This window comes from Trichomycterus rosablanca, chromosome 9, assembly GCF_030014385.1.
Source record: "Trichomycterus rosablanca isolate fTriRos1 chromosome 9, fTriRos1.hap1, whole genome shotgun sequence".
Classification (NCBI taxonomy): Eukaryota; Metazoa; Chordata; class Actinopteri; order Siluriformes; family Trichomycteridae; genus Trichomycterus; species Trichomycterus rosablanca.
In genome coordinates this window covers 3,979,978-3,993,550 of record NC_085996.1, presented here as the reverse complement: position 1 = coordinate 3,993,550, position 13,573 = coordinate 3,979,978, and the positions used below count along the sequence as shown (strand labels likewise).

The 13,573-nt window shown below is 41.7% G+C and overlaps 1 protein-coding gene across 1 annotated transcript in view; it reads left to right on the top strand.

Annotated features, from left to right (window-relative positions):
- The window catches only part of LOC134320457 (dynein axonemal heavy chain 8-like), a 56,527-nt gene that overhangs the window by 21,394 nt on the left and 21,560 nt on the right, over nt 1-13,573 (top strand). Inside the window, exons 37-54 of the mRNA XM_063001845.1 lie at nt 198-351; nt 431-594; nt 1,699-1,801; nt 1,878-1,982; nt 3,238-3,399; nt 3,496-3,720; nt 4,562-4,734; nt 4,806-4,984; nt 5,853-6,040; nt 6,299-6,385; nt 6,471-6,578; nt 7,514-7,648; nt 7,758-7,919; nt 10,442-10,688; nt 10,985-11,226; nt 12,298-12,438; nt 12,623-12,854; nt 13,564-13,573. The exon at nt 13,564-13,573 is cut by the window's right edge and continues 133 nt beyond it. Of these exons, the coding sequence (XP_062857915.1) occupies nt 198-351; nt 431-594; nt 1,699-1,801; nt 1,878-1,982; nt 3,238-3,399; nt 3,496-3,720; nt 4,562-4,734; nt 4,806-4,984; nt 5,853-6,040; nt 6,299-6,385; nt 6,471-6,578; nt 7,514-7,648; nt 7,758-7,919; nt 10,442-10,688; nt 10,985-11,226; nt 12,298-12,438; nt 12,623-12,854; nt 13,564-13,573 (2,817 nt within the window). The remainder of the gene's footprint in view (nt 1-197; nt 352-430; nt 595-1,698; nt 1,802-1,877; nt 1,983-3,237; nt 3,400-3,495; nt 3,721-4,561; nt 4,735-4,805; nt 4,985-5,852; nt 6,041-6,298; nt 6,386-6,470; nt 6,579-7,513; nt 7,649-7,757; nt 7,920-10,441; nt 10,689-10,984; nt 11,227-12,297; nt 12,439-12,622; nt 12,855-13,563) is intronic.

Genomic DNA, 13,573 nt, shown 5'->3' with positions numbered 1-13,573 from the left:
ACCTGGCTGGGCAACCAACAGGCACATTAGGTTTCATTGCAGCTGTACGGTTGTGCCCTTCGTTGTCTGGCCGAAGCACCTGCACTAGCGTTGCTCATGATTTGCTTAGCGTGGCAGCACTATATGAGACTCAGCCACTGGCAGGTGAATAGATGTGGCAGCGACTGGTAATCTCTGTTTGATTTCTCTGTACATAGATACAACACTCCTTTTAAGAAAGACATCCAGAACTGGGTTTTTAAGCTCTCCACATCATCAGACATCATCGAGCAGTGGCTGCTTGTTCAGAACCTGTGGGTGTACCTGGAGGCCGTGTTTGTGGGTGGAGACATTGCCAAGCAGCTTCCACAGGTACATCATTAATCTGCAGCCTGTATGTTTACTCACCTGTAATCATGAACTGCTTCATTTACGTATTATTACCTTGTAGGAAGCGAAGCGCTTCCAGAACATCGATAAATTATGGATAAAGATCATGCAGAGAGCCCATGAGATCCCCAGTGTGGTGCAGTGCTGCGTGGGAGATGAGACCATGAGCCAGCTTCTACCTCACCTGCAGGAGCAGCTTGAACTCTGCCAGAAATCTCTCACAGGGTATGAACACAGCCCCACACTGTACAGGGTGTCGATCTATTTCAGGGCAGAAGAAAACCCATATGGACAAGCGAAGAACATACAAAACTTCTCATGGTGGATGTATATCAAGCAACAAGTGGCAGTGGTGTAGCTTGAACCAGCTTATATATTGCCCATTGACCAAAGGCACGGATCAAACCTAGGTCTGCAGAACTCTGGTTTCACCCCTTCTTATTATTCAAATGATTCACATGTTTCAGACACAACCGCTGAAATTCATGATATAAAACTATAATACTGTGCAGCAGCAGTTTAGGGAAGGTCCTTTCTGTTCCAGCATGACTGCGCAAAGAAGCTCCAGTGTCCTGCACAGAGCTCTGACCTCAGCCCCACTCAACAGCTCTGGGATGAACCAGAACATTAACATCGATGCCCAGTCGTACTAATGCTCTTATCACTGAGTGGGCACAAATTCCCATACTTCAGAACAGAGGCTGTTGTTCGAGCTAAAATATCACACAGAGGTCACTAGATAGGGCAAGCCGTAGCCTGGCGCTTAGGGTACTGGACTAGTAACCAGAAGATCGCTGGTTCAAGCCCCACCACTGCCAGGGTGCTGCTGTTGGGCCCTTGAGCGAGGCCCTTAAACCTCAATTGCTCAGACTGTAGACTGTACTGTAAGTCGCTTTGGATGAAGTCGTCTGCTAAATGCTGAAAATGTAAATAGGATGTCTAACACGCTCACGGTCCAAATACTTTTGGCCATATAGCATGCATCTGTGTAGGCATGAACACAGTGTGAGCCATGTCTTTTACATGATAAATCACTAGATCAGTGCTAACTAACTAAACCTGGACATACAATTCAAAGCAAATGTCCTATTTATTTTTTAATTAATTAATTTATTTATTTAATTGAATGTAGAAAATGTCAGCAAATCACTGATTTGATGCTAACAAACAAACAAAAACACTCACATTATTATTTTCCTCACTGTCCACACATCCCTCATCCCAAAACCCTGTATTATTACCGTGCATTAGTGAGGCTTTATCTAAGCACATGTGACAGCAGCTGTCTCAAAACATCTGCATCATCAGGCTTCACCTGTTTCTGTACAGCTACCTGGAAAAGAAACGACTGCAGTTCCCCCGCTTTTTCTTTGTGTCCGATCCTGCTTTACTGGAAATCCTCGGACAAGCCAGTGACTCTCACACCATCCAGGTACGAGCGGCGCACCAGTATAAACGCTCTCCACGTCAGTCCAGCTTCATAACCATCTTTGCACTCGTGATTGCAGGCTCATCTCCTGGGAGTGTTCGACAACGTCAGTGAGGTGGAGTTTCATGTCAAGGACTACGACAAGATTTTGGCGGTGATCTCTCAGGAGGGCGAGAAAGTACCCGTACGTATCAGCTGGAGCTCAGAAGTGTGCGGTTGTATTTATTTCCACACACACAGGGGAACAGAGTACAGATGAGAAGTAGGGGTGGGTGATGTTTCCAAAATCCTTCATCTTATCACGTCAAATAGAGATCAGTCGTAGTTAGTGATCAGCCAGGATTATAAAGGGCAACGGTAGGTGAGGCTGGGACAGTGGGAGCCTAGTGGGTGGAGTTTTAAGCTGTCAACTGAAAGCTTGAGAGTTCGAATCCCGGCTCTGCCATGCAGCCACTGTTGGGCCCTTGAGCAAGGCCCTTAACCCTCTCAGCTCTAGGGGCGCTGTACGATGGCTGACCCCAGCTTTGACCCAAGCTTCCGAAACAAGCCGTGATATGCGAAGAAAGAATTTAGTCGTTCTGTACGTGTGTATATGTATATATGACAAATAAAGGCATTCTATTCTATTTTATTGTTGTGTTAAAAACACTATATAGACAAAAGTATTGGGACGCCCCTTCTAATCTTTTAATTAATGTGTTTTAGGCACAACAATCTATAACATGTGTAATAAATCAATTATACAAGAAGTCATGAATTCAACTTTGCAGCAACAGTTTAGGGACTTCTCTTTCCTGTTCCTGTTCCAGCATGACTGTCCCCCTACATGAAGAAAAGCTCAATTTAATGAAACTTCACATGCTGCCATCATCTGTACTACTGAATGGACACAAATTCCCATAGACATACCACAAAGTCTAACCCTAGAAGCTTCTTAGTAAAGCGACTGTTCTACCTGAAAAAGTCACTTTATTTTAGACAGTGTATTGTCTAAGCAATTAGGGGTTAGGGCCTTGCTCAACAGTGCCAACCTGGCGGTGGTAGGGCTTAAACCAGTGACCATTTGGTAACTGGTCCAGTACCTTAACCACTAGGCTACAGCTGCCCTTAGTGAGGCGTTTTGCAAGCTCATGGTCAGGTGTCCACATACTTTTGGCCATACAGTGTAGATCCAGTTGCCTCTTACCTTATTTGATGTTATGTTATGACATTTTTTAATGAACGATCTGAAGTAAAGACTCTCGCAACCTGTGAGTTAATGAAATAAATTGATGATAGAGATAAACAGTGCACCTCTAGTGGTGTGGTATTTTATATATACATTATATATACATCCTACTCACTAAGAGGAAGAACCAGTAATAAAGTTTTTATTTCTGTGTTGATTATGATAATTGATTTGGATGGAGCTGCTCTGATGTGCTGTGTGTGTTTACCAGCTGGACAAACCAGTAATGGCGCGCGGTCCTGTGGAACTCTGGTTGGGAGAGTTACTGGTGCAACAGCAAGCCTCACTGCACTCAGTCATAAAAGCAGCTCAGCTGCAGATTAATGAGCCCGACTTCCAGCTCCTCACCTTCCTTAACCAGGTCCAAGCTCAGGTACGCAACAGCTCAGAGCGTGCGTATCATAACAATGCGTATAACATATAGCACAGCCTTAAAAATACATGCACCGGTGATGTTCCTCTCCTTCAGGTGGGCCTGCTGGGCATTCAGATGCTCTGGACTCGAGACTCAGAGGAGGCACTGCAGAATGCCAAGAAGGACAAGAGGGTCATGTCTGTGACAAACCAGAAGTTTCTGGATCTGCTGAACACGCTGATAGCACAGACGACTCACGACTTGTCCAAGTTCGAGCGTGTTAAGTTTGAGACGCTGGTTACAATCCACGTCCATCAGAGAGACATTTTTAATGATTTGGTAAGAATATGACTTCTGTAATCACGTGATTCCTTTTATGGCATGTTTATCAGCATCTTTATCCTGGTCAGGGTCGCTGTGGGCTCGCTTTCACCGGAACCCACCCATCTCAGGACTTCAGCTATCCCCACACTCCTTAGACATAGCTAATTATATCTGTGTAGACGCCTCGCACCGCTGAGGTTCGAATCTGGATCTCAGCATGAGTGTGATAGACCTCTGCACCACCCGAGCACCCAGTCCTTTCATTTTATCTTTATATCTTTATATTCTGGCTTATAAAAAGAGAGTTATTAAATTAACATCATTGTTTATCATCATTTTTTATATTTTTGTTGTACAGTCTTGGGCAAAAAAGGTAAAAATGGAGTCAGAAGATGTTTTGAAAACATTTAATCATCTAGACATGTTACTTTGAGTTTTATATCAAGCATTGAAATCCGTTCATGAATTTTTCTGTGTATAAGAAGATTTTCCACCCAACCGAGCAGTGCGGAACAAACGGTGGCTCAGATCTTCCTTCTGGATCATTTTCTGACCGGCCAGTTGTTGTTAGGACCATTATAAGGAATTTTGGGTTGTGTGCACACACCACACACACACACACGTAGTTTACGATGAAATAAATCTCTTTCCTCTCTGTGATGTTATCTGTTCAAAAAAGCATCACACTTTTTTACCCACCCATTTTATATTCCATACAAACATGAATGTTTACTTTGTCTAGCGTCAGTAAATCCTTACCAGCGTGTTATTATTTTATATACTAATAAATACAAGGTTAAAGCGCAGTTGTAGTCTGTATCAGGAATAGAATTAACCGTAGCCCTGTGCTTGTTAGGTGAAAATGAACATCAGGTCCCTCGGTGACTTTGAATGGCTGAAGCAGAGCAGATTTTATTTCCGGGAGGATCAGGATCACGTCGCAGTGTCGATCACGGACGTCGACTTCATCTATCAGAACGAGTTTTTAGGCTGCACGGACAGGCTGGTCATCACTCCTCTTACAGACAGGTGCTTCTACTCGTCCTTTAGGAGGTCCTCGTGTACATTCAATAGAAATAACAATAATGTTTTTCTCCCAGGTGTTACATTACCTTAGCTCAGGCGTTAGGTATGAGTATGGGCGGAGCTCCTGCTGGTCCGGCTGGGACGGGCAAAACCGAAACCACCAAAGACATGGGCCGCTGCCTGGGGAAGTACGTCGTGGTCTTTAACTGCTCCGACCAGATGGACTTCAGAGGACTGGGCAGGATTTATAAAGGTGATTTTATTTAGTCAGTCAACACGGCGCTACACTATAGGTCAACAAGTATATGGACACCTGACCCTGAGCGTATTGGTTACCCGTTCCAAACTCATTAGATTTAATATGGACTTGCCTTTCTATACGATTTTGGTAGTGTGCATGTGGAAATTTGTGTCCATGTAGGTAAATGTTGGGTGAAAAGACCTGGCTTACAATCAACATTCCAGTTTTTGCTCACTTGTGTTCAGTGAGATTGAGCTCAGGGTGTTCTACATCGGGGGAGCCAAAAAAATGGGTTGCAGAGAAAAGATTAACAGAAATTAACTTGTACAAGAACGCCCCCTTGTGAAGGCTTTACGTTACATCTCGTAGACCACAGTGGGACCAGATTGCTACCATTTTTATTAATGAAGTATTATTTGTTTTGTGTTTTGTTTTAATGCATTGTTTGTGTGGCCTGGCTTGCTGTAAAAATCATGACATAGAGAACATGTGAGACGTTTAAAAAAAAGTTTGAAAAACTCTGATTTACATGATACTTGAATTCTTCCACACCAGAGACTTTAACCTTTGTGCATAGTTCACAGAAGAATAGTCATACTGGAACAGGAAGGGACCTTCCCCAGAATGTTGTCTAAATGTTTATAGCATAACATTATAGCATATAGCATTTTTACCACTCTTAGTATTGTGTATAGAGAAACATGTAAACGTAATGATTAGGAGGGGTGTCCACACTTTTTGACCATATAGTGTGTAACAGCAGAATAAGTCTGTATTAAAGAGACGTATCTGAGTGTGCCATCAGTCCAGATTTTATTCAGAATGGTACTGAGGATAAAACGATCACGTATATCCACTCTAATAAAGGACTTTCTGTTAGGTCTGGCTCAGTCTGGGTCCTGGGGATGCTTCGATGAGTTTAACAGGATCGACCTGCCCGTGCTGTCGGTCGCTGCACAGCAGATCCACATCGTCCTGAGCGCTCGCAAAGAGCGCAAAGCTCAGTTCCTCTTCACCGACGGAGACTGTGTGGATCTGAACCCCGAATTCGGACTCTTTATTACCATGGTAACGTATTTACAGATGTTCAAATATACACGTGTGGTCCATATTTTAGCACCTTTGATTGTTTGGTATAAAAAGCCAATCATTAGATAAAAATGGACATGGAGTAAGTGAACGTTGTGTCATCAATATCTTGCCCAAATACATTCAACACAACATTGACATTTCAGTCATGTAAGAACAGTAATATAAGAAACACAGTGAATGACACGGGCAGGATTAAAGGCGTCCTTTACTTTAAACTAATGTGTCTTGTTATAGAACCCGGGCTACGCCGGTCGCCAGGAACTGCCCGAAAATCTAAAGGTGCAGTTCAGGACCGTTTCTATGATGGTTCCTGACAGACAGGTGAGGTTTTTATACACTGGTACTGGTACGTGAACTCATTTCCCTTCTGTAGAAGCTCAGCTAAGCGAAACCCTCTGTGTTTCAGATCATCATGAGAGTCAAACTGGCCAGCTGTGGTTTCATCGAGAACGTTATACTGGCTCAGAAGTTCTTTGTGCTTTATAAACTGTGTGAGGAGCAGCTCACGAAGCAGGTACATGTCAGCAAACACACACCAAATGGCCAAAAGTATGGAAACACCCATCCTAATTATTAAAGGTGGATGGAACGCGCAGCCTTCCTGACTCAGCAGTGTACTGAGCATGTGCAGTTCATCCAGTTTCATTATTGATCAGTGGTGTATCTGTGAGATCAAATTCAGATGTTGAATGCTTGCTTGTAGTTAAATCAAACATATTTTCATACAGTTTGTATTATAATTAATAACAAAATGGGCGCTCAGGTGGTGCAGGGGTAAATTCCGCGGGCGTAGCGTACTACCGCTGGGATCCAGGGTTTAAATCGGCGCTGCTGTTGGACGTCTACATACAGACATGATTGACCATGTCTCAAAGCTAAAGGTGGCCGAGGGTTCGTTTCTGACCAGGGTGTGTTTCTGCATTGCGCCCAGTGACTCCTAAAAAAGTGGACCCACCGTGACCCTGACCTGGATAAAGGATAAAGTGGTAAATAATAAAAAAGAAACAATAATGATAAAAGTGATTAAAGCATTCGTGGTAAATTGCGCTGAGCCACTAACACTGAGATCCTTGGTGCTATCGGCCGGTCGGGCATCCAGATACAGATATAATTGGCTATGCCTTGGGGGATTTGGAATTGGGGGCTGAACAGCCTAGCCATTGAGAGGTGCACTCGTCAGGGTGCATTCACTGCCGGTCCCAAGCCAAGATAAAATAAAAAAAGGCATCCAGTGTAAAGACTGTACACACACCAGATCTGCTGTGGTGACCACGAATATGGAGCAGCCAGAAGATCAAATAAATCTGGTCAGTTAGAGTTGATCAGTGAACAGTTACAGAATATAAATAAGGATTTTTTTTTTTCATACTGGATTGTATATAATTCTGTTCACTTGTTGTTAAGAATGTAAATCAGAATATTCATGTATAAACTCTTCTCTCTCTGTAGGTTCACTATGATTTTGGGTTGAGGAACATTCTGTCGGTTTTGAGGACTCTGGGAGCTGAGAAACGGGCTCGACCCTCAGACTCTGAGTCCAGCATCGTGATGAGGGTTCTGCGTGACATGAACCTCTCCAAACTGGTGAGAACCGTAACCATTGCAGTATCAGTACTAAATGACGCCACGGAAAGGACCCACGTTGTGCTCCTGGTTTTGGGGATCTTCATGCACCCTGCTTGTGCTGCTACAGGTGGATGAAGACGAGCCTCTGTTTCTCAGTCTGATCAGTGACCTGTTTCCTGGGATTCAGCTGGATAACAGCACCTACGCTGAGCTGCAGGCTGCAGTCGCCACACAAGTGCAACAAGCAGGAATCGTTAATCACCCGCCGTGGAACCTCAAGCTCATACAGGTAAACTCACCTGAACATGTGTGTCTGTGTGTGTATGTGTGTGTGTATGTATGTGTGTATGTGTGTGTGTATGTATGTGTGTATGTACAGTATATATATATATATATATATACTGTATATGTGTGTATGTGTGTGTATGTGTGTGTGTATGTATGTGTGTATGTACAGTATATATATATATATATATATATACTGTATATGTGTGTATGTGTGTGTATGTGTGTGTGTATGTATGTGTGTATGTGTGTGTGTATGTATGTGTGTATGTACAGTATATATATATATATATACTGTATATGTGTGTATGTGTGTGTGTATGTATGTGTGTATGTGTGTGTGTATGTACAGTATATATATATATATATATATATATATATACTGTATATGTGTGTCTGTGTGTGTATGTGTGTGTGTATGTATGTGTGTGTGTATGTATGTGTGTATGTACAGTATATATATATATATATATATATATATACTGTATATGTGTGTGTGTGTATATGTGTGTGAGGATGTATGTGTGTATGTGTGTGTGTATGTATGTGTGTATGTACAGTATATATATATATATATATATATATATATATATATATATATACTGTATATGTGTGTCTGTGTGTGTATGTGTGTGTGTATGTATGTGTGTGTGTATGTATGTGTGTATGTACAGTATATATATATATATATATATATATATATATATACTGTATATGTGTGTCTGTGTGTGTATGTGTGTGTGTATGTATGTGTGTGTGTATGTATGTGTGTATGTACAGTATATATATATATATATATATATATATATACTGTATATGTGTGTGTGTGTATATGTGTGTGAGGATGTATGTGTGTATGTGTGTGAGGATGTATGTGTGTATGTGTGTGTGTATGTACAGTATATATATATATATATATATATATATATACTGTATATGTGTGTCTGTGTGTGTATGTGTGTGTGTATGTATGTGTGTGTGTATGTATGTGTGTATGTGTGTGTGTATGTATGTGTGTATGTACAGTATATATATATATATATATATATATATATACTGTATATGTGTGTCTGTGTGTGTATGTGTGTGTGTATGTATGTGTGTGTGTATGTATGTGTGTATGTACAGTATATATATATATATATATATACTGTATATGTGTGTGTGTGTATATGTGTGTGAGGATGTATGTGAGGATGTATGTGTGTATGTGTGTGTGTGTATATGTGTGTGAGGATGTATGTGTGTATGTATGTGTGTGTGTATGTGTGTATGTACAGTATATATATATATATATATATATTAGGGCTGTCGAAGTTAACGCGATAATAACGCATTAACGCGACCTCAATTTAACGCGATTAAAAAAATTAGTGCCATTAACGCAAATTCTAGTTCATGTTGAGACTTGACTGGTAGAACAAACGTTTTAATGTCGGACTTGCCACCGTTGTTCATTTGCGGTTTGTTAACATAATGTAACCGATCGTGGTAGTGATGCACTTGCATAATAAAGAAATAAATACACGCTATATTCACAAGTTGTCGGGAGCAGAACACTTTATTACACTTAATTAACTTCTTCTTCTGTACCGAATACCGGAAAGCTGAGTCGAGCACGTTAGTTCATGAACTATGGAAGCCCCAAAGGGTCAAAACACACTCACTTCGTGTAGAAACGTCCATCAAACCATCGTCACGATACAACCACAGACAAGTCTGATACAATAACTACGCCTTATCCCACCTAAAGCACCGCTGATCTACAATGTTTGCTGATGGAGAAATTCTAACCTACAATCTGACATTTACTGCCTAGTATGTGAGTGAATAAAACTCCCTTACAGTTTTCTCTTGTCCCAGCAGTTTTTAACATCAGTACATTTAGCATAAAATGTGTTCACCATTTTAATTGTAACATTTCACATAAAAATCCTTGTTTTCTATAACATTTACACAGATTTTTTTTTAATGCGATTAATCGCGATTAACTATATGAAATTCTGAGATTAATCGCGATTAAAATTTTTAATCGTTTGACAGCCCTAATATATATATATACTGTATATGTGTGTGTGTGTATATGTGTGTGTGTATGTATGTGTGTATGTATGTGTGTGTGTATGTGTGTATGTACAGTATATATATATATATATATACTGTATATGTGTGTGTGTGTGTGTATATGTGTGTGAGGATGTATGTGTGTATGTACAGTATATATATATATATATATATACTGTATATGTGTGTGTGTGTATATGTGTGTGAGGATGCCAGGGCCTTGTTTACCCCCAGACATTGCCAGTAAAGTCTGTGTGCACCACTAGGGATTTGAACCCTGGATCCTGGCATAGTGGCCACCCAAGCGCCCATAAATAAATATACCGCCTCTATATGCATTAACTACTAATAACAAGCATCTAACTCACCCCACAGTCAGTTCCATTACATCAGTGAAACCAGAACCGATGATCATGACTACACTATAATCACCTGTTTACGTTTTGTAAATGTTTCCGGCAGTTATACGAGGCGTCGCGGGTGCGTCACGGCCTGATGACCCTCGGCCCGAGCGGAGCCGGAAAGACGACCGCCATTAACATCCTCATGCGCGCCATGACAGAGTGCGGCGCTGCTCACAGAGAGATGAGGATGAACCCCAAAGCCATCACCGCGCCCCAGATGTTCGGCCGTCTGGACGCCGCTACCAACGACTGGACCGACGGGATCTTCTCCACCCTGTGGAGGAAAACTCTCAGAACTAAAAAGGGTGAGCATGAGCTGGGTTTTAAAAACTCTTCCAAAGTTATCAGCCATTTGAAGGGCAGAGTGAACCATTGTTCTGGTCTGAAGTGAGAAAAATTAACAACTTCAGGCTTTAAAACCCCCAGGATTCTTTGCTGTATTTGAAGTAGCAGCATAAACCAGTACAAACACATAACTGCAGCTCATGTATTAAACATGACATTAATATTATTCAATTATTATCTTTAGGCTTTGTAAATGTTTTCACTCCCTCAGAATGAGCACTGCACACTGCACATCATGTATTTATTCTTTATTCAGGAGAAAACATCTGGATTGTGCTGGATGGGCCAGTAGACGCCATCTGGATCGAGAACCTGAACTCGGTGCTGGACGACAACAAAACTCTGACCCTGGCGAACGGTGACCGGATCCCTATGTCCCCGAGCTGTAAGCTGGTGTTTGAGGTGCACAACATGGACAATGCTTCTCCCGCTACCGTCTCCAGAGTGGGCATGGTGTTCATGAGCTCCTCCGCTCTCAGCTGGAGACCCATTCTGCAGGTTCTCATTTATAACTGCTAACTCTCACTTACTGCTTAGTCCTGATCAGGGTCAAGGGGGATTCAGATCCACCCAGGAAAAAAGCTAGATGCAAAGAAGAAATACCACATTGACAGACAGACTCAAACCTAGAGGGAATTTAGATCTGCTAATCCACCCACTGGCAAGTATTAAGAAGTAGGAAGAAAATAAGGATTCTGTGGGAAAGTGGATCTTATGATCTTAAGTTCTAATGGGCTGAAGGGATTCCTCATTACAGGCAGCTGTAGCCTAGCGTTTAGGTACTGGACCAGTAATCAGAAGGTTGCTGGTTCAAGCCCCACCACTGCCAGGTTGCCAGGGCCCTTAACCCTCATTTGCTTAGATTGTATACTGTCACAGTACTGTAAGTCGCTTTGGATAAAAGTGTCTGTGAAATACTGAAAATGTAAATGTACTGCTGCAATAGCGGCCTCTGCTGGCTGGTCGAGACACCGCATGACACAGATGGTGAATAGCGGAGAGCAGTGCGTGACTCTCAGTACGCCATACTGATCCCTGCCCACCTAATGCAGGTGAAAAGAAGTGGCTGCTACACATGTGTCGGAGGGGGCATGTGTTAGGTACTGTGCTCCTCAGTCAGGGTCGAGATTTACAGCAGTAGAGCAGATATTTATATGAGATATTTATACTACAGAGATACCATCAGCCAGAACCAAATTCCTTGTGTTTATCCGATAAATCTGATTCTGATTCTGAGATATAACTGGGGAATTGGATGTGATTAGATTTGGAGAAAAAGGGAAAGATGCAACCATGCTGCTGTAGAAATAAAGTCTCAAATAAAATAAAACATGATGTGTCGTTTTCCCTTGGTGGTTACAGTGCAGTCAAACTAAATAAAAATATAAATGTACAATATTTATTCTTCCGTAACAGGATTCCTTAACAGGTCTCACTCTCATCATCTGCTTAGTAAAATAAGGAATAATAATAATGAAGCTTTTTGTGACCAGTTATAAGTCTGGTTAATAACAATTCAAGCTGCAGTATATCAAAGTGTGTGTGTGTGTGTGTGTGTGTGTGTGTCAGGGCTGGACCAACAAGCGCAGTGCTCAGGAAGCTGACAGCCTGATGAGCCTGTATGATAAGATATTTGAAGATGCTTATATATTCATGAAACAAAACCTCAAGCCAAAAATGCAGCTCTTGGAGTGCAACTACGTTATGCAGGTAAACTACAGTCATGCAGTATGAAAGAGTGTGGTCAGTACTTCAGTACTTCATTATCAGCATCCAGATCAGTTTTAAATCTTTATTAATGATCATTACACTTGAATAATTACTCGGTTACTATTACGTTACTTTACTGCGCTGATACCCGTACTGGTGCTCACCACCTGACGTGTGTGTCCAGTCGGTAAACCTGCTGGAGGGTCTGATTCCTCCTAAAGATGCTGGAGGCACGTTGAGCAGCGAGCACCTGGAGCGCCTCTTCGTGTTCTGCATGATGTGGAGTCTGGGAGCTCTGCTGGAACTGGATGACCGGGACAAGATGGAGCTGTTCGTTCGCTCTCATGAAAGCAAGCTTGACCTGCCACCGACAGAGCCTGGCCAGACCATGTTCGAGTACATGGTCAATCAGAACGGCAAGTTTACCACATCGACTTAATAAAGCTGGAGGCAACAGGTATTCCTGGTGTTTTTGGGACTGTGGGGTATTTTGGTGATTGGAATCGTGTCTCTGCTTCCGGAAGCAGATCAGGGAACAAACGACTGCGTCCAGCCTAATAAAAAATGAGCCCTCACTATTAGGGATGTAACGATGCACCACGAGACAGTTAAAAATCCATTCACATGTGTAACGATTCAAATCGGTTTACATGTACAGTATAATGAATCGATATTGACTTTAAGCAGCAGAGGGCGCTGGTGCTATTCACCTCGCCTGGTTGAAGTCACTACAGGGTTGCCAGGTTCAGAATGTATTTATGTGAGGATACTTTCTTTATTTGTATCATTTATGTATTTATTTAATGTGGGGTTTGTTTTAAAATTTCATTTCAGCTTTTTTACACAAAAAGGGAAACGTGCAGCATTGTTTTGCATAGTTTGCACCTACCTCAGAAATAAAAGGACTTTCATTATTTAGATAAATAAAAGATAAGCACAAATGCAGTATTTTTTATTTTTTTTTAAAGAGAATAATAAAAGGAAAATTTGTCTTCAATTTAATTTTGTTTAAAACAATCTGGAAAAATTCGTATCGTGAATCGCATCGTGGGTAGTGTATCGTTACATCCCTACTCATTATTGCTGATTATTTGCAGCCTATAAAGTGGATTTTTTTTATTTCAGGTGACTGGGA